Below are 23836 nucleotides of genomic sequence, written 5' to 3'. Positions count from 1 at the left end.
TTACCACAAAACTAGATGTTCCTTTATCATCTTTGCTACAAAGAAAGACTTTCTTGTCTCATAAAACTGCCTTTTAACCCCTTACTGCCCAAAGTTATTTATGATTATATATAAAAGAAATAATTATTTGTGTTGTTGCGGTCAAGCAGATGCTAAATTAAGTGGAGATTGTTGATTTGAATATAGTAAATACATCAGCTGTGATGCAAATTAGTAACATTTGGTATAATTGGCATAATGGTAATTAAACAAATTTTCCAGTTTCAGGTATGTAGATTATTTTATTGATGCTACTATTGATCAGCTATTCCAATCAACAATCAAAACAAAACAAAATTGATCCATGAACATCAGGGATCATTGACAACCAGGTAACATATGTACAATCACAAAGAGTATTGAGCCCCACCTCTTTACAAAAACAGTGGAATATTGTGGTGAATTTGCAACAGCAGTCTACAAAATAGATACATTTCATATGTGTAAATGGTGGCACAATTCAAATGACATCCAAAAATTATCTCTTACCATTGACCTCAGTTTGTATTTTATTCCAAAGTTAGGTCCAATGGGGTGCACTGGAAGAGGCGGGACTTTGGCTCTGTTGTGTCCAGCCAAATTCTAGTGAGTGTGCTATGTCACCAAAAAACCTTCTCCATCAGATTAGCACAGGTTCTTGTTTTGCTTCTGTTCAGGATTCTTGTAATTTTAGTGCATTTCCTTTACTTACCTTTGTTTACATCAGTTTTGAGGGTGACAGTTAAATCAGATGTCCCTTATCACTACAGGATGTTGTACAATAAAGTGTTTTTTTACTCTTTTTTTGGAACCAGCTTTTCAAGATCTGACCCAATGATGCTATTCTTGATGGAATAGATCTCTGTCTCGCTGACGTTATTAATAGTTTAAGGACAACAATGGAGCTGTATGGCACAGAGGAGGAGGATGTTTTCTTTTAGAAGAGTTCATTGAGAGACAAGTAGAGGTGAAACGACTGGACTAAGTCATTGTATATGGACTACTGCGTTTAAGCCTTGAGTTTGTACTGGCTGTCTCCATCTTGAGGTTTATTTTTTCCCAAGTGACCATATTTGTCCATAGCTAAGGTAGAGTAAAGGGTGATGGAATGCAAACTACTATTACAGGGGACTTCATCAAACACTTGCATTAACACAAACATTTGAAGGTATTGTTTTCATATTGGTGCATTTCTAGTATCCAGTGAAGGGGGTTGTTCTTTCCAAACTGTGAAATGTCTTCAGATGACAGACGGAGGTTGGAAAGGTCATTGGATGCCTGGGGTCTGCCTGCATTTTAAATCCCGCTCTCTGCATGGAATGAAGGGCTTTAAATAATAATGTCTGTGTTTCTCTTCCATGTAGTGCAGTGGAATTGGCAGTGAAGTGACCTTGATTCGGAATACTGCCAGTCTGTCAGCATTTACTCACCCAGCCGGGGTCACATACAAACACAGTCTCTGGCAGTGATATTAAACCTGTACTACCTATTCATCTGAGCAGAGGTCTTACTGGGAGGTGAAATGACACAACAGACTCAAGGCCAAAACATCTCGGAAAATCCCAGTGAATATGTAACTTTCTCTGATACTGCTGCTGGGGTGCTGTAAAGGGGGGGGGGTTAACATGACAAATTCATGGGGCCCAGCATTTCCAGGGGGCCCAGTGGATATAACTTAGAAGTTGTGAAAATTTCATGTAAGCTCCGCAGTAAAAGAGAGGCATAGAAGCCGGGAGCCGAGATTAAGTAAATTTTTACTTTCATTTTCATGCCCATTGCAGCCCTATACCTCCAGTTGTTACAGTATGTTCACTCCCATCCTACTCTGACAACAGATTCTGTAATTATGCTACTGTATAATTAAAAACCACAGGAAGTTGGAATAAGACTGTTTCATTATGTTGTTATTAGGGATGCACCGATACTACTTTTTTCCAGACCGAGTGCAAATACTTACATTTGAGTACTTGCTGATACCAAATACCGATATGAGTACTTAATAATACCATTACAGTTCTTAGTTACTTTTGAAAATGTACTTTATTGTCATTGTCATTAGTCTGACTGTAACAAAGTGCTGCTGTTGACATTTAACGCGTTGGAATGAACGTTTCTCAATCAATCCACCAGGGGCGCCACTCTTGATTAACCATACTGGACAAATACCATGAAGAAGAGTAAAGTTTTTGAGAAGAAGAAGAAAGTCAGTAATAACAAACATGGAGACAACAGAGGTAACGCTAATGTGATACTAATATTGCAGCATTTCCGCTGGTAAGGTTTAAAAGCTTCAGGAGGTAGGGAAAAGATAAATGAATGTTAAGTTTTATTTTCACTTCCGCTGGCGGCGGTCCGCACCACTCTGTAACCCCATAGTATTATAAGTAGGACGGAAACTGGCTGAACCCTGGGTAGTTGTCATAAATATGTCAGTAGTTTTTCTCTAACTCACACAGTCGCTCTTTGAACAGATCAGCTACCTCCACTGTTCCCGGTGGTATTCTTCGTTTGGGTACCCATCCGCGAGCACCAGGAAAACGGATGAAATGTACGTGGAGGACGGAAAGAATGCTCTGTTCATATCCGTCTGTGTCTTTAACGTTACTTGCAGTCAGCGTTACTATTGTCACCATCATTTATTTTGAAAAATCTCCACACTGCTGACATTACTCCTCCGCCGAGTACCTGCTGCACTTAAATGCGAATGTCACGCTGCCGTAAGTGGTATCAGTGCGGTTGTATCGGAATACTTTTATGAGTACGAGTACAAGTACATAGGCTGAGTATCGGACCTGATACCTGATACTGGTATCGGTGCATCACTAGTTGTTATATTTTAATCAACGTGAGCAGTCAGTAGAGAACTACATGTACAAATACTTTGTCAGTGTATGTAGAGGAGTCGTTAAGTATTTTTACTTTTACTCCCTACACATTAACACAGAAGTCTGTACTTTCTGCTCCATATATTTAATGCTATTTTATATACACACCATTTATTTTGCAGTCATTTGCAAGATAATAGTATTTTACATGTTTGGAATGGTGCAGTGAAAGAATGTAAAGTGAGAGAGCAAGAATGTGAATAAGATACTTGGGGAAATGAGGAACGACAGGAACAGAGAATGCAGGAATTTCCTAACCCTAAACTAATTGGATTTCTGTTTGCGTCAGTGTGTACTGAATCAGATTAGACAGATTAGATTAAAGGCAGAAGATGCACATGATGCACCACTCTGCTTCTCCATGTTGGTGTCAGATTGAGTTAAGTGTTTTTGACAGGTAAATGGTAAAATGGATGCATCAGAATTCCCAAAAATAAAATAAAATTAAATATATAATTTTTTGTTTTATTGTTTTTAAATTCAGAGACAGCTAATGCTATTACCCAAACATCTTCAGTTGTTTGTTTGTTGTTTTTTTTTTTTTTAACAAAATTAGATGAACAAAACAGTAACCAAAAGATTAAGTCAGTTTGGAAGTGACTAAAAATTGCAGTTCCTGAGGCGGCCAAGTGGGTCAGTCATCATCATGTGCAATACTTTTACTTTGTATGAAAATGTTGTATATACAATGGGCAGTCATTAATGCCAAAGGCATGATTGTGTGATCACTCTTTGACTATTTGCAGTTTTAATCAGTCTTGAGCTGTCATCAGCCTTTTCTCTGGAGTTATGAGGGTCATCTTTTCTGTGTTTCACCGATCTACAAACAAAATGCTTCCAGAATAGAAGAAGTGAGACTTTACTAAACGCAAGGCTCAAATAAGGAAAAAGTTAGTTAAAAGTGCTACTTGGTTGTAGTTTTTAAGGTTGAATATTGTGTCAGCAAAAGAAATGTTTGTCTCTGAGCTGTAAGTTCGACATCAAAACACTCAGCACATTACAATACATTCACTTTTCAGATTCCTACTTACATCTATTATGTAAATATAAATAAACTTATGTAACACTGTATGATATACATTCACCAACCACCACTTTTATTATTTGTTTTCTAGTTCATCTTATCACATATGAATGATTTAATACAATTTGTCGCTGAAGATAATTCACCAAAAAATGTACACCATGGTTATTGTCCTATTCATGTTGGTTGAAATTAGTGTTGGGGGGAAAAAAAATGCATTAAAAACAAAGCTGTCTTGTTTTTAAAGTGCAAGGAGTAGAAAGTACAGATATATGAGTTAAAATGTAGGGACTAAAAGTGAATAGTTATCAAAAAAATATATACTGAGGTACAGTACATCTGCTCAGGTACAATGATCAACTGTTTGTGCTTTGTTAGTACTTTCCACCTCTAATATAGTAAATAATTGGTTTATATTAGCAGGCTAAGATGTTTGGCCTTATTTTGAGAGGATTAAACAGGTGGAATACACTGTGGAATAAAACAAATGTTTATACAACCAATGTACACTGTTGTTAACACTCTCAATACCTGTTACTTCTATATTATATGTATGTTTTCTGAATATTTCTTTGGTTGATTTCTTAATTTTGAGTTCCATTTGGTCCTTTCCTTTGAATAAAATACGCAGAGGCAGTTGTGTTTTTCTCTACTCAGAATATGTAGACAGATCCTTGAATAACATGCACGAGTGATTTTCCTTTTATTAAACCCAAACTCCGTCCCAGTTGCTGCACCATAAACTGACTCAGAGGAGTTGGCCATTGGCTCTGCGTCACTCAGCCAGGGACAGTTTTATGGGAAAATCTTCAGCCGGCTGCATTAGTATGCTGACGGAGCAGCCGACTGAAGACACAGAGGAGACAGACCGAGCAAAATGAGAACAATAAATAGATAGAGAGGAGGAGGAAGGTGAATTAGAGTCAGACAAAGGTTTGGGAGATGACAAAATGAAGTGTGTTTTTGTGGGTGTGAGATTAATCATCAGTGTTTTCTTCCCTTGAGGCTAGTAGGACGCTGTGTGTCCCCGACTCCTGCCTCTGGTTCGGTGGCCCTGTCCTTGTTTCTCTCAGACGGAGATAGGATGAAGTCAGAGTTGGCAGTAAGGCACTGTGTCAGCTATCCAGGACACCGGTCTCAAAGCAACAGCAGAGACACATTCACATATTGCTACTGGCTTGTTCAGGACGCTGTCACATCACCTCTGGCTTTTGAACAGATGATAAAAGATGCTAATTTTTAAGACTGCCCTATTAATAGTGACCTCTGGGGTCAAACAGTTTGGTTGAAGGTAGTGGTCCAAGTTAAGGATAAAGATGAAGCTGCTGAAACTACATTTTTTTGTTATTTTTTATGCCTGGGTGATGATCACATTAATAGTTTGATATAATACATAAATATTTTATCTTAATGTTATTCTCGTGAATCTCTATCAGTGCAACAGTTACTCTATTCTCTAATGTCACACCAGCCCATCTTTGGTTATCAACTGCTTTTATCTCGCCTCATTAATGACTGAGTATCCTAAAACCTCACATCATGGCTTTTATTTTATATGCATTTTTAATATCTGTTGGTATATGGGATTAGTTGGATCTGATGTAATCTGGATGTATCGCCAGTTCATTTCAGAGCTGACATATACAGACAAACAACCATTTGCACCAATGACCTACTGACCAATCTAACGTTAATTAACCCTCACAACCCACATGTGGAATTGAACCCAGGACCTTCTTGCTGTGAGGTGATAGTGCTAACCACTGTATCACCATGCTGCTGAAAAATAGACTTTTTTTTTTTATACAAAGATTATACTGACTGGAGAAACACATTTTCAGTTAATATACTTAGCACCATTAAAAACGCGTGGTCCAAATGTGTAATTCCAGAAAATGATTTTCTCAAGTGCCTATTTTGTATACGACGGGCGACTGAAAAGTTTTGAGCCTAACATGGAATGGATTAAGATATGAAGACCAAATTTGGTCCATGAAATCTGTCACATATCTTAATTCTATCCACTAAATTTCTTGGTCATAGCAATCTTTTTCCCTTTTTTACAGGTCCCTGAACTTTCTGTATCAAGTGTTTCCTGAAAAATGAACAAACTTGAGTATCAGGCTGTCATCAAGTACACATATGACCTTTGCCTTCTTTGGGGTTGGTGACATGGGATGTTTCTATTGTTTTGACTGCTCCTTGGTCTCAGGCTGATAATGATGGACCCAAGTCTCATCCATAGTCACAAATCAGCCCCATACTCAAGTTTGTCCATTTTTCAGGAAACACTTGATACAGAAAGTTCAGGGACCTGTAAAACAGGGAAAAGGATTGCTATGACCAAGAAATTTAGTGGATAGGATTAAGATATGTGAAAGATTTCATGGACCAAATTTGGTCTTCATATCTTAATCCTTTCCATGTTAGGCTCAAAACTTTTCAGTTGCCCCTCGTATGTTGCTCACGAGATGAGTAACACAATTAACAGCTGTATTTTTTTCATTCTTGATGTGTGCAGTGTCGGTATTTGGACTAATCCCTTAATGTTGGACATTGAGTCGAATCTCTTGTACAGTCACACTTAACTGGTAACTTTAGGTGTGGTCAGTAGCTGATATAAAGGCAGCACAGAAAATGCCCAAATGTTTTTGCCAGCTCAAAATGCCACGCTTTATGATACAACAGAGAGAACGTGCTATTGGCATGTTACGAGCAGGTCTGAGCCGTGGTGAAGTCGCTCACCGTCTGCACTGTGTAATAAAAAAAATAAAAAAAACAGGAAAAGAGGAAACAAAGTCGTCTTTTGAAGTCTTTGAGTGAATCCCAGTTATCCAGTTATCACTTATCAGACGTCAATTATTTTTTTCAACTTGGGGGGAAAATACAAGCCAAACAACAAAAAACAACACAACTTGACAATGGGGATGAAAATATGTTTTATTTGACATTAAAATAACATATTAAATGGTTCTCTCTGGGTACTCCGGCTGCCTTGCACCGTGCAAAGACATTGACCTTATAATAGGTTAACTGATCAGCGTGAATAATCCATAGGTGTGAATGTGACAGTGAATGGTTGTTTGTCTGTATATATCAGTCCTGTGATGAACCTGTGTCTAGTTTGGATAGTCTCCAGCACCCCTGAGACCCTCCAGAAGATGAAGCACTTTGGATAATGAATGAATGTATGAATGACATATGAAATCCTGAATTATATTTGTTTAAAACACACAAATATGAAATAAGCTTACAGAAGAGGTCAACTACATGTACAGTTTTTTTTTTGTTGTTGTTTTTTCTTTTTGTTGTTTTTTTTGTTGTCTTTTTGTTATTGTCATTTATGTTTCATTTGTGACTAATTGTAATCAATATCCACTGCAGATATCCATATTTTTTCATATATGGCATATAGGGATGTTTATTTTTATGTATTTATTTTATTTGTTTATTTCGAGCATTTACAGAATACATGCAAATTCAAAATTCAAAAATCATTCATCTACACTCGAAAAGGAGTGGGAAGAAGAAAAACTTATTTAATCCTACCCCCATTCTCATCATCAAATAACTTAACATAATAATGTATTAAATACTCACTCCTGTCCTTAGCCTCCTAAGACCCAGGAAATGTCAGCAAAGTACAAGCTTTTTTTGTTTTTTATTAAATAAGTGCTTATATTGGAAACATCATGATGCAACAGTTTTTTCAGATGCAGTTTTTTAAAATTTTTATGGAATGTCCTTTGTGGTGGACAGTTTTCTTTTCTTTTCTTTTTGTATAAAGTTGTGAAACTCTTGTCCACAAATGTGGACAGAAAACCCATAGCTGGGTCTTAGGAGGTTAAACTTCAAGCCAGAGCAATGAACAAAATAGGCCCATACCCAAGTAGAATGAACTCATTCGACAGTATTAACAGTATATAACCAAAATGTGTGTGAAAAATCGAAACATAGTACATTCCTGGTGGTGTTACCACAGGTAACAGTTAACCGTCAACTTACATTATAATACCAGCAATGGTAAGAACAATATCAGAAGGTAAGGGACAGCACATGTCAACCAGATGAGGAACAACAAGCACACGTTAACATTTATGACAGAATATTAATATAACATAAGTATTAGGACCCTCTGTGTTTATACTGGGACCAGACCATATGTTTATATAACATTTTAAATGTGTGGATATTTTGGCATTGCTTGTGTTAGATGTCCAGACTGTTCCAAAGTTTCTCTCCACATACAGACATACAAAAACATTTACAAATGGTTCGAAATTTGGGTAATGCGAAATCTCCACAGCCTCTCAAATTATGAGTGCTCTCCCGAATTGTGAAGGTTTTTTGTATATTACTTGGTAGTAATTTGTTGAATGTTTTAAATAAGATTATTGATTTATAATATTTTACAAGATCATGGATTATCAGAAATGTCAGTTCCAGAAGTATTTAGTTACAGATTATATTGTACTTTATCTGCTCGATGAAATACAAATAATAAAACTACTCATACTCACTGCAGGTCACTACATTAAGTTCTTCACATGGATTCTGCAGATTACCAAGAAACAACAGACCATAAAGCACATTTATTATCAGTATTTCAGTTCTTGCAGCCTTCAAGAATAGCAGGAGCTCCGATCTGCTTTTTATGATCTCGAAGAACCAGATAAAGCACAGTCATATTCTGTGATGTGACAGCTGTTTGTGCCACATGAAACCAGTCACGCACAACATTTTTTCATTTATCTGAAATAGTAATTTCTTTGTAATCTCTCTGTCTGCTTCCCAACAATAGCGCTGACTCACTGAGGCCAATAAAGGCTTGGTTTCATTTACTGTATCTGTGGAGGGAAAGGCCGACGTGACAGGATATGAGCGGATCCTTTTATCAAACACTCTGTGCTTGGTCATAAACACTCAAGTCCTGTTGGGATGGACTCATCGGAACGTATATATATACTTACTGTGTCTATATTCAGGCATGTATTCAACACATCCTCCCACATAAAAGACAAAATAAGTCAGTTAACAATATGGGGACTCAAAATCCCTTTAAGCTGTTAAAAATACAAGACTATTGTATTTAGACTGTGTGTCTTAGAAAAGGTGGTGGCAGTGATGTTTATGCATGATATTTCACAATATTCACAATTTTTAATGTTACAAATCCATGATTAAGCCATGAAATAAATATAAGACATCCATTGTTGATACTACATCATAAAACACAAAGTAGATGTGTTCATATTACTAGACGAGAATAAGATTTCTAATAATGTCATTTAAATCACTCGAAAATATAGAGTAGTATTTCATAACAAAAATAAATGTTATAGGTTTAAGTGCAAGTGCAAGTTCTCAAGAATGTCTTTGTCACTGTTATTATTGTATAAATACTTTGTGTTATTTTTTCAACAACAGCTTTTCAATTTATGTACGCATATTTTACATACAGTACTAGGTAAAAGTCCTGAGCCAACATTAGGTTTGTTGGTTTAGTACACTTTTAATGTCCACACATATGCATCTCTTGGTTTCTGTATTTGAATACAATCTGTATATATGTGAAGTATTTACAGCATTAAAACAAAGGTTTCGGGGAAAAAACTACTTCTATAAACCAAAGTGTTTGTATTTAATCTTGAATTTCCCTCAGGATTAATAAAGTATCTATCTATCTATCTATCTATCTATCTATCTATCTATCTATCTATCTATCTATCTATCTATCTATCTATCTATCTATCTATCTATCTATCTGTCTGTCTGTCTGTCTGTCTGTCTGTCTGTCTGTCTGTCTGTCTGTCTGTCTGTCTGTCTGTCTATTGTTATGGAAATTTTTGCACTGCTGCTAGTGAATAATGAAATAGAGACTTCTGCCAGCCAACAAGATTTTATTTCTTTGCAAAGAAAGGTCAGTTCTGCACATGAGCAGCGATTGTGAAGAAAAGACAAAGAGTTTCTCACAAGATCCACCTTTTATAGGGTGAATCCCATTTACAAGTGACACCTCCAGTTTCTTCAAAGGGCCTTTTGATTGAGTGATGAGCCCCAGGTTTTAACAAACAGTCACCTTTTGTTACCTTCCAAGAAAATTAACACACACAGTAGGAGGGTTTGGATAAAGGTACGGGAAAGTTAGCATGCAGTGGGGAGGTATTTCGGAAAGAATACAGGAACAGAGATAGGGATTAAATAAAGAAGTTAAAATTGCCTTACACTATCTATCTATCTATCTATCTATCTATCTATCTATCTATCTATCTATCTATCTATCTATCTATCTATCTATCTATCTATCTATCTATCTATCTATCTATCTATCTATCTATCTATCTATCTATCTATCTATCTATCGTGTGACCTCCATTTACACTTCACATGATTTTAACCCTTTGTTCAGACAATATGACATTTATGGTATTAATTTTCTGAGGTTTTATATGCATCAGATGTTTCTAATGGTTTTTGTCTTGGCTTCTTGTCATGGGGACAGGGGTCACACTAAATAGTGACTTTAACTTTTACAGCCCATTTAGTTCAGTTTTTTGTCAGAATCAGAAATAATTTATACACTTTTACCCATAAAGTTGGAATAAAACATTTGGACTTCTTCTCATGAAATAATTGTGACAATGTGATTTATTCTTGGTAGATAAAGTGTAACTGGTATGTAATCATTGTACCTGATGAAAGATGATTAATGATATACTGATATAAATAAAAAGGCAAATGAATCTGAAAACAAAATTATTCCAACTTTATGGGTAACAGTGTTTATACTCTTCAAAACTGCAAAAACAACAAAGCTAAAGGTCGACTTTTGCATAGCACTGCTTTGAACTTATTCATATTTTCTCTGTAACCTGTTTTTGCTCTCTGGAATCATTACATTTATTATAGATAAAAAAGATTTTTCAAAATTGTTCCAGTTTCACATTTTTGACATATGACCATGATAAAATACGCCTGATATGCAAAAATATGATACTATGATGCTTTAGTACTTTTTCCACATGCCTACTGCATAATTTTTTTATGAATTGCTGTATTATTCATTTTCTGTTGTCTATAGGCGCAATCAATAACTAATTTCATTGTAATCTTATAGTTTTTATGTATAAGGAATGTGGGCTCATCACTGCCATGAATCTCAAAGCTTAAATGTTCTTGCCATTGTACCGTACCGCTCATCTTTTCCTGTAGATAGAGGCCCCTCAGGACACTTGAAATCACGAGTTAATAAAATAACGGAGAGGCTCGGCGTGTGTTTTCTACCTGTTTCCACTCGGTCTTCATGATGTGTACAGAATGACCTGCCTTATGTCAGCGGCAGCAGGAAATGACTGAGCAGCCTTCACCGCCGCTTGCAGTTTGCTGCCACTTTACAGCCTTCAGAGAGGAAATATTGTTTCATTAGGGTTATTTTTTACGGAGCAAAATTGCAGACAGGTTTTATTTTTAAAGCATGCAGGCAGTCTTTTCAGGTGTGCTATATGTTACCCACAGATGGATGGCAGTTTAATTCAAGTGCTGGTGATTTTTCATGGTGCAGGTTGAGGTTACACCATGCTTACTGAATAAATAACATTATAGCACCATATGTTAACGTGCATGTTGGTATTGTGTGTCAAAGTATGAAGAGTCATAACCATGAACAGATTGCTGGACCCCATTTGTTAAAGCAGTAACGACTCTCCGGCTTCATTAACTGTAGGGGATTTTTACCATGAGGTAGTTCATAGGTACAATCAATATGTCGTCCCTTACATGTGTCAAGGCTGCCTTATTTCCTGCTGCTGTTAAATTGCCTCCCAGTGGGTGCTTACGTTGCCTTCAAATACAGTAAGTTTACCATTTCTGAGAAGAATTATTTATTTGTTTATTTATCTGCACATCATAAAACAGCAAGAGAAAAAAAAACAACATTCAAACAAGTAACATCATTTTGCAGGACAGGATAGAAGCCAAAAAGGCTTATGTGAATACCTCCCTGGAAATAAACTATACGCAGGGGGAAAAAAAGAGAAAAAAGAAGTAAAAATACGATATAACTGAAATAATAAACTTAAGTAAAAACAATAAAAATGCAAATCAAATTACAAATCATCAAATACAAATCAAATGATATACAGCCTTACATTTTTTCATCTATTAGAGTCCTTTTCAGATTATTTTTAAGCCAGAGAATAAAATGTCATTTACTTCTGAGGCTGAGGGAACTGCAGTGTATCAAGTGGCTTGGAGATCTCTATGGGCATCCCCCAAGGTTCAGTTGTAGTGCCTTTTTAGCTTACCGGCCAACAGGCCGTAAGCTATTGTTGTCATGCGGCGTCCGGCGGCAGCGGTGGCGTCTGTCATCTGTCGTCCATTACAAAATTTCAATCGTCTTCTTCTCCGGAACTACAATTCCGATTGACTTCAAAGTTGGTATACAGCTTCTTTATGATGATGTCAACAAAAGTTAGTGAAATTATTTGGATCCGGATCTGATTCTGGATTTGGTGCGACTTTGAAAAATTTCCCCATTATAAGAGATAGTAAGTGGATCGATGCAATAACTCAGTAAATATAAATGATATCAAGTTGAAATTTCTACAGTCCAGCCCTGATGGGGAGATGACCAAAACATAATGGCCACATGCTGATCAGGATCTTCTTCTAGATCTGGGAACTTATGGAAAATTTAACATGGGCTCTTATGGGGAAAAAATTTCAGTCGTCTTCTTCTCCGAAACTACAGTTCTGATTGACTTCAAACTTGGTATACAGCTTCTTTATGATGATGTCAACACAAGGTATTGAAATTATTTTGATCCGGATCTGATTCTGGATTTGGTGCCACTTTGAAAAATTTTCCCATTATAGCAGATAGGAAGTGGATTGATCCAATAAATCAGTAAGTATCAATGATATCAAGTTGGAATTTGAATTTTTTTACAGATCTGATTGGAATATGATCAAAACATGGGCTATTTCTGTAATATAATAAATACACAGAACTGGGTGATAATAAATGGCATCTCGATACATTTCCCAAAGCTTTTCATTTGGCTGGTAAGCTACAGGGCCATTGGTCCTATTTTTTATTCTTAGAAATAACATTAAGAGGAACCAACTTACAGCTAAACTGCATCTATGTATATGCAGATAATCTAACAATATATTCAGTTGCCTGTTCTCTTTGTCAGGCTGTTGCTGATTTCCAGGCTACTTTTGAACAACTACAGGCCTCATTGTAAACATACATGCTGCACATTTTTAATACCACTCGGCTACATATAGTGTAAGATTCTTTTGAAAGTTAATACTGTATAATTTTGATTAGATTGTCGTTGTGTAAGAGTTATTACATACATATTTATATGGGAAAATACTCAGATATTATAACTGCACAAGACCATTGGACCTTGAAAAAGTAGGTCAAGATTACCTATTTTCAACAGGCTTCTGCTCCATGCCAAGATGCATCCACAGTATAAATTTGGTGCAGTTATGTCAATGCATTTTTCAGATAATGTGATTATGTCGTCGAATGGACAGACATACGGACAGATGACAAAACAATTACAATACCCCTGTTATGGAAAAAATATTACTCTACTAATTCGTCTAAAATAAACAAGGATAAGTTCAAACGTTCAGTGTCAAAGAAATCCCTTTATTTGGAGCTCCATAGAAAGAGATACCCCTCAGACAAAGACTGAGACGGTCTGAACCCAAAAATACAAATCACCCTTTAGTCTTCTGTCTCCCATGAGAAAATTATGATGTGTGGAAAGTGTTTTGGTTAGTGTCAGGAACTTAGAGATAAGACCCCTGTGAGAAATGTTGGCTTGGCCTTCTACTCTGGACACAACACAAAAGAGGTGCAAACTGCTCTGTAATACACAGTGACATGAATATATCTGAAATAGAGTTAGAAGCCTATATGATATATGAAATATATATGAAATATATATGAATATATGGATATAAGTAATTTTGCCATTACACCCCTTTGTCCAGAAGTTGGCCGAGAGGTAGAAACTGGTTCTTAATGCAATGAAAAGCAGATTTATTTAACCTTTATTTAACCAGGAAGTCCCTTGAGATAAAATCTCTTTTTCGAGGGGAAGAGGCACATCAGTACAATACAAATGAAACAGATGTACAGAGCTTAGTGTCAGATCAAACTTAGATGGAAAAGAATCCTCCTGTAAATATTTGGGTATCTGAGTTGGGGATAAGCCATCTTTTAGAGTGCGTATTGAACACCTGGTAAAGAAATATAATGATAGGCAGAAAAAGCCCTGCATCTTCTACATTCTATTGTCTGTATTCTGCTGTTGTCTCACTAATTTTTTTATCTCCTTTTTATTCTTTTTTATCCTTTTTATTCTATTTATTCTGTATGTTGTGTGCTTGTGGTTTAAAGACCTGTGTCTGCAATAAAGTGTATTAATTAATTGCTTTGCTTTTATATCCAGTGCATCATCCAAAACCCCTCACTTTGGACTCTATGATATGGTTTCTTTACTGTCATTATACTTGAGAAGTCAACATCACTTCATTTATAAATCATTCCCAGATAAACTCCTGTCATACCTGTGTAATGTTCTATCACCTGTCAATAGCTGTTATAGCTTTCCTTCCTTTAGACATCTTCTATACAAATTTATCAGGATTTATACATCAGTGTACTAATATTTCTCTCCCTGGTCTTAGAATAACCTTCAGAATATTCTACAACTAAATAATTTTGTCCACTCAAATGAATTTCAAATTCTGTTAAGAAGCTATGTAACTGAAGAGTGTAATTATTGTTTGTAGCTGGATGTTGTCTCATGTACCTTTCCTTCTTTTCCCTCTTATTTTTTATGTGTATTATATTCTATTTATCTTTGTCAAGCTTGAGTTGTTTAAGTTTGTATGGTGTGGTGTGCCTTCTTGGCCAGGTCTCCCTTGAAAAAAATTTTATTCCCAAGGGATTTCCTATAAATAATAAATGAACACTGCTACCAATCCACATAACCTACTATGCCCTTCAAAATGAAATACCTCTCTGCACTAGAACATAATTCATAGGACACTACAATGCAACAACTTTGGCACTGTAAAATCATATATTGGTGTTTTACAGGGCTATAGTCTGGGTCTATGAGCTGAGGAACAGGGGACAGCTGTGGATCTTCCAGCTGACTGTGTTAAAACTAAGTAGTGCTACTATGGGGGAATGCATAGCTTCCATTTGCCTATATACAAATATATGAGTCCCACAGTCACACCTAAGCCAAATTGCACATCGACTAGATTCCCTCTGAGCCTCCACAGAAAAGATGAGAGAAGGATGTGAAGAAGTGAGAGAGAGAGTTTCCCACACACTCTTTCACTGTCTCTCTATAGTTTAAGCTCAGTCTGGCGTGGCTCCGTTCATTGATCCTCAGTTCAATATATGTCTTTCCTCTGTTCAGTGGAGCAGGGAGTGGAGTGGTTTGGTGGAACATTACAGTGAGCATGAGGTCACCGAAGATGGCTCACCTCTCTTTAACAGAGTGGATTTACCATTCGGATTTATTTCTTAGAAGTAAGGGTTGCAAGGGTTTTTTCTGAAGAGTTTTAATAACCATTTTAATCCAAAGAACCAGTTTAGTTCTTCAAGTGTTCATCATCTGTGTTTAACCCATAAAGACCCAAATATGCACCAGTGACCAAAACCATCTACTGATCTAAAATGTTTAATACCTGTTGATCCACTAATCCTATAAATACATGTAAATAATTGATGTAAAATATAGTTTGTCATCTTTTCATGGTCATCACATATACCCATCTGGACGTTCAGAGGCTCCATAGTGAACATGGAAACATTGATTGAACAACATTGATATGAATTTGCTGTTTTTGCTAGTCTCTTCCTCTTCCAGATTTTGTGTGAATCTCCAGACACACACACACGCATGCATGCTTGTATGCATGCACACAGAGGCCACTTTGCTTTCATAACATAGATGGTATTTGAGATTGGGTGTCTTCTAAGGGTATCCAAACACCTTTTTTCCCATTTCTGTATGTATGTCTGAATTGTGTTGAACACCATGGAAACTTTGTAATATAAAAAGGTTCTGCCAAAGAACTTCTATTCACAAGAACTGCAAACCCATATATCGTTCCATTGCAACTGAATTACACAGCAACAGAGGTATTTTAATGCCTGATAGTAGTTCTCAAAAATCACCACACTTTTGTTCCAGCAGCTGTCCAGAGGGTTCCTTCCACTTGGCACTTTTATAAAGTGGAAAGGCTATGAATAGAACCCTTAGAGAAGCTTCTAGGTATGATCATTACACTACAGAAGTGTGTCATTATGTGTTCTGGAATCAGACTGTGGAAAGGATTCAGATGGAACTTTTATAAAAGGTTTTACTAGGAACCAGGAAGGGTTTTCCTATTGGAACAGGCCTAAAAACCCTGCATGTTTTTTGGGGAGGGCAAATGCATTTCTAGTGTATGATACATGAGAAAATATTCTGTGGTTCCTTTTAATAGTCCTCATAATTCCAGTCAGGACCACTTTTGTCAAAGAAAAGTCATTTTATCTTCAGGAAGTTATATTTAGTATGTTTTTGTTCTGGGACATAAAGCCTAAGGCAGGGGGAGCAACAGCAAGACCGCAACAGGGAACAGAACAGAGCAGGAATCAACATCAGCATCATGATATTGATTAAGTCAACACAGTGTGAGGAGGAGGAGTTAGAGGTGGATGTGTTGGGAGGCAGTTTATAGAAAAAGCTCGTAGTTTAGGAGGATAATGCAGTTTAAATAGGATACTTTAAATAAAATAAATGACTGGGATTCATGGAAGATAGTCAGCTGAGTGGGCTGGTGTTGAGATCAGCTGCCTAGAGACACTGACCTAACACCATGACCTAACACTATGCTGAAGTCTGTCATGTTATGTGTTATGTTTCAGATTATGCTTTACCTTCTACATCAGGGGTGTCCAATCCTGGTCCTCAAGGGCCGGTATCCTGTATGTTTTAGATGTTTCCCTCTTCCAGCACACCTGACGGTCATTATCAGGCTTCTGCAGAGCTTGATGATAGACTTATCATTTGAATCAGGTGTGTTCGAAGAGGGATCCATCTAAAACATACAGGATACCGGCCCTCGAGGACCAGGATTGGACACCCCTGTTTTATATCATGTCACAATGCATTTTCAGCAATACTGTCAGCAGTTTGGTCCTATTGGTGACTCCACATGCTTGCAAACTGCATAGAGGAAACATCAGTGTGTCATGGATTGGTTTATGAAGAGGTACTTTGGAATTACCAAAAAAAAAAACTTAAGGGATGAAAAAAGAAAATAGATGGTATTGTGATTTATATCCTTGCTGTAACATAAAATTCACAAGATTCATACAAGATTCTATAAGATTTGAACTGCATCATTCAGCCTTGTGTAACATTTCTTCTTGAGGAATGCCATTTCTTAACACATTAAACATCCTTGTCCTCATGTCTGTCCCTGCTCCGATCCAGGCGTTTGGCCAGGCCTACTCCACCCAGCGGAAGGTGGCAGAGGATGGGGAGACCAACGAGGAGACGCTCCTGCAGGAGTCTGCCACCAAAGAGGCCTATTACATGGGCCGCCTGCTGGAGCTGCAGTCAGAACTGAAGCACAGCAGGTCTACTGCCGCCAATGCACAGGCCGACAATGAGCACCTGAGTACTCTACTACAGGAGCTGCGGGAGGTACGGACAGCACAGCAGTACAGAAGTGTAGGCCCACACCGCTAAGACCAGGACAGAACAGGTGGATGGGACCACAAAGACCAGGACAGAGCAGATGCATGGGACCACAAAGACTAGGACAGAACAGATGGGCAGGACTACAAAGACCAGGACAGAACAGGTGGATGGGACCACAAAGACCAGGACAGAACAGATGGATGGCGCCACTTACACACACCCACAAAACAGTGAACCTTCATGTTGACCAGCTTTGGTGAATTAAGACCTGAGGCCCCCTTATGTGGAAACCTGACTACAGTGGTGAAATAAGCTGCAGATTCACAAAAAAGGTTCTGTAACTGCAAATGATGTGAATTTACTTGCTTGCAGTGACTGACACTATGACTCAAGTGTTAAGAAATATTTACAAAAGCAATAATTACAAAGCTAACAACGCTTAAAGGAGTCGTATGTAGGATTGTGACCAAACCTGGTACTGCAGTCACATTAAAAATATTGCAGAGTGCGGTATCCCCTCCCCCTCCCCCCAGACTAAGGGTTGCCAGATCCAGCATGAGCGTCTAGTACAAGGAGCTACCATTGCAAGTGATGAGTCCTACACTGGTACTTACACTGGGCCCAGTCTCTTCACATGGGCCATGGTCTCTTCTCCCGGGACTGGGCCGCAGTGGTTTTTCCTGGGGCCGGACCACGGTCTCTCACCTGGGAGAAAACACCGTGGCTCGGACCAGGTGAAGACATCACGGCCTGGACCCACAGTCTCACTGAGAACCTGGGGAGACCACAGGAGAGCTGGCTTCGGTTCCTCAAATTCCTCTTCAGCCGTCTCCATGTTTCAAAAGCATCCACTATACATATCCTTATTTTGTTTCTTACTTTGTCATGACGTATTTGGGAATAATAAGAGGCCTTTTAGGTTTAGTAACATCAGACATTTATGATCAGAAATGTTCCAGCTGCAGCTCAGTGGGAACTGGAAACCTGGATGCCCAAACGCTACTGACTTGGTGATTGGCAGATAGGTGATGGGCGGAGCATCAGACCAAAACACAAAATGACAACATAAGCATTATTTAGGGGCTGACACTTAGCTTTTCAAATGTAAATAGTCTGGCTGGACTACTACTGTCAGTGATATCAGTATTTGAAATGAACATGATTCCTTAATGTCTGGTGACAGTCAGGGTCATTTCGTGATTACTGGGAGCATAATTCTTACATACAGCACCTTTAAGTCAACAAAACCCAAGTCATAGTTAAAGTAACATAAATCTAAGACGTCCACTGTAATATTTCGAAATCTCTGCACCATGTGTCCCTTCAGGACAAAGGGTATCAAATTTTATTCCAATTTCTAAAAACAGCGTACAGTACATCATGCTTTATGCTTAATATAAACCGACATTAATCTAAATGTTTTCCTACCCCATGCATGGCTTTACCCAGATATATTACAAAAAAAACAAAGCTGGGGTATCTGTTTGTGTGGAAATAACTGTAGAATGTTGGCTCTGTGGCTAAACAGTCAAATCCAAACACTGTTAAATCTAAGCATATGAGGACTGCAGAAAACTGGGGATTCATATGGTGCATTCTCACCTGCTTTACCACAAATCTGTAGAAAAAAAAATTCTAATACTAAAGCATTATTCAAAAAGCATCTCCTATAACAATCCTGAGGCTTTTCTGAAACCAGCATTGAAAACAGGATTGTCAGTGCTCACTAAAATATTTATTTCTCAGCAAGCATCCAGTCTTAAAGGTAAAGGATACAAAGAAGTGAAGTGCCTCAAGGTGCAGAGGGTGCAACAAGATAATGCTATTATAAAAGTGTTTGTCCAGTTTCACATGTTAGAAAACAATGTGCAAGTAGTAATGAAATTTGACATTTTTAGTTAATTTTATCAGGCTGTTTTCATACAGTCGAATGGAGATAATTATACAAAATAATTGCAGTTAGCTCAAATAAATGTGAATATTTAATAACTTTGACAGTCATAGAATGTTTACTAAATAAGCTTACTGTTAAAAAAGATGATCTAAAACACTAAAAATCACCTAGTGTGCTTGTATAAAAATCTGCTCATATGTGGTGGAATGAACACAAACTGAGAGCATTTCCAAGGGAATATGTCACTGTTGTCTCTCTCACTACCCCAGTAGATTTCCTTAATTATATTGTATATCAGTATAAAACAGTATTCAACCCCAGCTGTCTTTGTGCTTTGTCTCAGCAGAGTAATGAGATGTTGGAGCTGCAGCGGAGTCGGATGCGAGAAGAGATTAGGGAATACAAGTTTCGTGAGTCGCGGTTGCTCCAGGACTACACCGAGCTGGAGGAGGAGAACATCTCTCTGCAGAAGCTGGTGTCAACACTCAAACAGAACCAGGTATTAAATCTGCACAAGTCTCTCGCTGACTAATTGAAATGATCACCTTAACGTGTTTCAACATTTGGCCTTCAGCAGGGCGGATTTACAGGTTGTGTAAATAAAACAGCTTAGACAATCTGCAAGAAAGTTGAACCATTATCAGCTGGACACATGCACTAAGTCCTTAAAGGGGTCATATTTTGCTAAACCCACTTTTATTAGTCTTTGGTCCATTTATTTGTGTATTTGGACCCGAATAGTTCAAAAAGTATGAGTTTGAACCTTCCAGGTGCTGCAAAGTTATTTTTATATTCATTTAGAAAAAAATCGAGTGGAATTCTACAACCTGTTTTAATTCCTGCTTAATTTGTTATGTTTATAACTACTTACATCACAACATTTGCACATATAAGGTCAAGACTTCCGACGAACATTTCTCCAAGTACGACATAATCGTTTGTCAGCAGCAGTGGTTGTAGTCCATACTGAAAATATGTCCAGACTTTAAGCCGATTACCTAAAATGTTCAGTTGTTGGTTGAATGGGACAGAGCAGCACAGCCAACAGCCCGGAGGGGGTGGGGTCATTTGCATTTAAAGGGCCAGCGCTCAAAACGTCCTTTCTTGTGTCATTACTCAGAAATAGGGTTAAAGATGGACCTGTGGAGTTGAATTAATGAAGAATTCAGACCCAAACATAGCATTTACAGTTTATGTAGACCACAGGGAAATGTTTTAAAATGCATAATTTCATTTAAAAAAGTAAAATATCACTCCTTTAATTGACAAAATAACACAAACCACCACAAAGTAAAGCTGAGCTGTCAAATAATGTAATGAACCTCACAGTGGGCTAACTAGAACCAACCTGAGGTCCAGTGACTCGATCTAAGACTGCTGATTCCCGAATCCATACTCGATTTGTAGTAGTAGTAGTAGTATCAACTGTCATGAACATTTGTTCTGGTTGTTAGTGGTTGTGCCAGCACCAGCTGATCTGCTTTTTGATAGCTCTGGTTCAGTTATCTGTGCATCAACTGCATCCATCTGTCTCCCCCTACTTCCCCAGTCTCTCTCTCTCTATTTCTCTCTTTCTCACTCTCTTTCTCTCTCTTTTTCTCTTCCTTTACCCTCTAAGCCCAAATGGTCAAGGCAGACGACCATCCTCCAGGAGTCAGGGTCTGCTCCAGGTTTCTGCCTGTTAAAAGGAAGTTTTTCCTCGCCACTGTCACCAGTCACAAGTGTTTGCTCCTGGAGGATTCTGTTGGTTTCTGTAAATTGTCTTGAAAGTCTGGTTTCAACCGGCTCTATATGTAAAGTGTCATGAGATAAGTTTTGTTATGACTTGGTGCTATATAAATAAAATTTGATTGATTTGATTGAAATATAGAGTAGTACCTTCACCCTCAAAGACCCAAACAGCAGCTGGCAACCAAAAGAATCAACTGATCTAAAATATTTAATACCTTTTGCACCACTAATCCTGTTAATATGATTCAATAATTCAGATAAAATTCAGTTTCATAGCTTGTTTCTGGTATCTGGTATGATCTATTTGGACATTCAGAGGCTCCATAGTGAACGTGGAAACACCATCATGTTGTACACCATTGATTTAGCAGTTAAGCCCATGTATGTTTGACAAATAGCAGTGGCTGTAGATTTGTAGACTTGTTTTAATGCTCAGTTAATTATATATTTTTGCTGAAAAAGTCACATTTTCTTCAGTTTCCTCTGTTTTAACTTGACCTTTTATGAACAACTACAGTAATGACATAAGTTTTTGGACAGCCTTAAAAGTTTAAGCAATCTCAAATATTATCATGACATATTTGCAGAAACATCCTTTTTGTGTTTCAGAAGGTGTGGCTGCATCGGTCACAAACATATGCAAATGCTTTTTTTGTTCATTGTTAACATGAAAAAAAAACATGCTGAATTCTTGACATTTTCAACATGTCATGTCCTAGATGTGTTTCATTATCTGCTGAAACATCCAGTTTTGACCTCAATGAAACAGTGGGTGTGCAGAATTGAGAATGTGGGTTTGGAGAACAGAACAATACTTGGGGTTCAAGTAAGAGTGATTCTTAATGCAATGTATGATAAATGCATGGGGTGTACAAAAATATTTTCCCCCACTGTATTGAATTTAGTAAAAGACCTGATTTTCACTGAGGATAGTACTAAAATAAATGGTGATGAATCACCCAGGAAATGCAAAAATAGAGAAAAAAAATCATTTTGAAGTCACTACAACAAAAGTTCTAGGTCTTAAGGGTAAATTCACAGGTCATATCTTCTATCTTGTGCCTGTGAGCTCCATGTTATTGTCACTTCACTGGTTTCCTGAGTTCATCCACTGAGCTCCATGTCCCTTCGTACCTGTCTCAGGTGGAGTATGAAGGCCTGAAGCATGAGATTAAGGTCCTGGAGGAGGAGACGGAGCTCCTGAACAGCCAACTCCAGGATGCCCTCCGTCTGAAGGACATCTCTGACACTCAGCTGGAGGAGGCGCTGGAGTCTCTGAAGAGTGAGCGTGAGCAGAAGAACCACCTACGCAGGGAGCTCGTCCACCACCTCAGCATGTGCGACGTGGCGTACACCGGCAGCGCCCACCTGACGTTCACCTCTGCCCCACCCAGTGGCACTGCAACCCCAACCACTGTACTCTCTCCAAACTCAGAGGAGCCATCAAGGTTATTTACCATAACTGAACCCTCAAGGACCCAAAAGCATCGACTGATCTAAAATGTTTAATATCTGTTGATCCACTAACCCTGTAAATACATGGAAATAATTGAGCTAAAATTCAGTTTGTCAGCTTTTCAGCAGCATCAGATGCATCCATAGTGTCTGTAACAAACATTTAAACACTATCATTTTCTGCAACACTGATTCACCAGTAAAACCCATGGAGTTTAATAAATGACAGTGGTTGTAGACGTTTGTTTTTATGTAGAATTAATTATATATTTTGCTGAAAAAGTCATGGTTTATTCAGTTTTCACTTTCAAAATTTGATATAATCTTTGAATTTACTCTGAGCTTTCATGAACATCTACATGATCAGTGAATTAAATGTTGGAAACTACATGATTTTCACTGAAAAAATGCAAAATGCAGATGATAATATTTTAATAAATATTAATAAGTCACTTGGTAATGGTTAAATGTAGAGAGAAATTACGTCACCAGAAAAGCTGTGCCTTTATGGGTTAAAGAACAATACCGGTTTGGCAGCTGTAAACTAGATGTCTGAGTTGATAAAATGATGCATATGATAAAATCCCAGTGCACTCTGCTGATCCTTTAGATGTAACGGCCATCTACAAAGCGGGACCGGAGCTGGGACTGGAGCTGGGACCGGAGCTGGGACGACCCCGGGGCCCCTACCCAGATCTAATGGAGACTGCCGAGGGTCTGGACGGAAAGCTGAGGGGGCTTCGACGTCAGACCTGTTCAGTGAGATGAACATAACGGAGATCCAGAGACTCAAGCAGCAGCTGATGACAGTAAGATTCAAGATTCAAGATTATCTGTGTCATTTCATTTAGATACACAGGCTGAAATTAAAATGTGTTGGTCACTGCCTTTTAAAGACGTTAGTAACAAATACTAGAATGAAATTATCAAACGATGATAAGATGAGAAAAAGACTAACCAATAAACAGTTAATGGAGAAGAACTACTACGAGGAGAACTACCAAGAAAAACCAATGAACAGACATTCCACACACACGTTAGACCTAGCAGTCGTTTAGCAGCAATAAACAGAAGGTGCATTATTAACCCA

The 23836-nt window shown here is 37.8% G+C and overlaps 1 protein-coding gene across 2 annotated transcripts in view; it reads left to right on the top strand.

Moving 5' to 3' along the window:
- The window catches only part of LOC115429952 (protein bicaudal D homolog 1-like), a 52802-nt gene that overhangs the window by 15067 nt on the left and 13899 nt on the right, over nt 1–23836 (top strand). Inside the window, exons 2-5 of one of the 2 annotated variants that reach the window (XM_030149791.1) lie at nt 17457–17669; nt 19907–20059; nt 22435–22739; nt 23357–23555. In XM_030149791.1, coding sequence (XP_030005651.1) covers nt 17457–17669; nt 19907–20059; nt 22435–22739; nt 23357–23555 — 870 coding nt within the window. Of the gene's footprint in view, nt 1–17456; nt 17670–19903; nt 20060–22434; nt 22740–23356; nt 23556–23836 lie in introns of both variants that reach the window. The other variant, XM_030149790.1, reaches the window with a different exon arrangement.

The sequence above is a fragment of the Sphaeramia orbicularis genome, chromosome 12 (genome assembly GCF_902148855.1).
Source record: "Sphaeramia orbicularis chromosome 12, fSphaOr1.1, whole genome shotgun sequence".
In the NCBI taxonomy this organism is placed as follows: Eukaryota; Metazoa; Chordata; class Actinopteri; order Kurtiformes; family Apogonidae; genus Sphaeramia; species Sphaeramia orbicularis.
The sequence above is the reverse complement of the archived record's forward strand: the minus strand, read 5'-3'. Positions and strand labels throughout refer to the sequence as shown.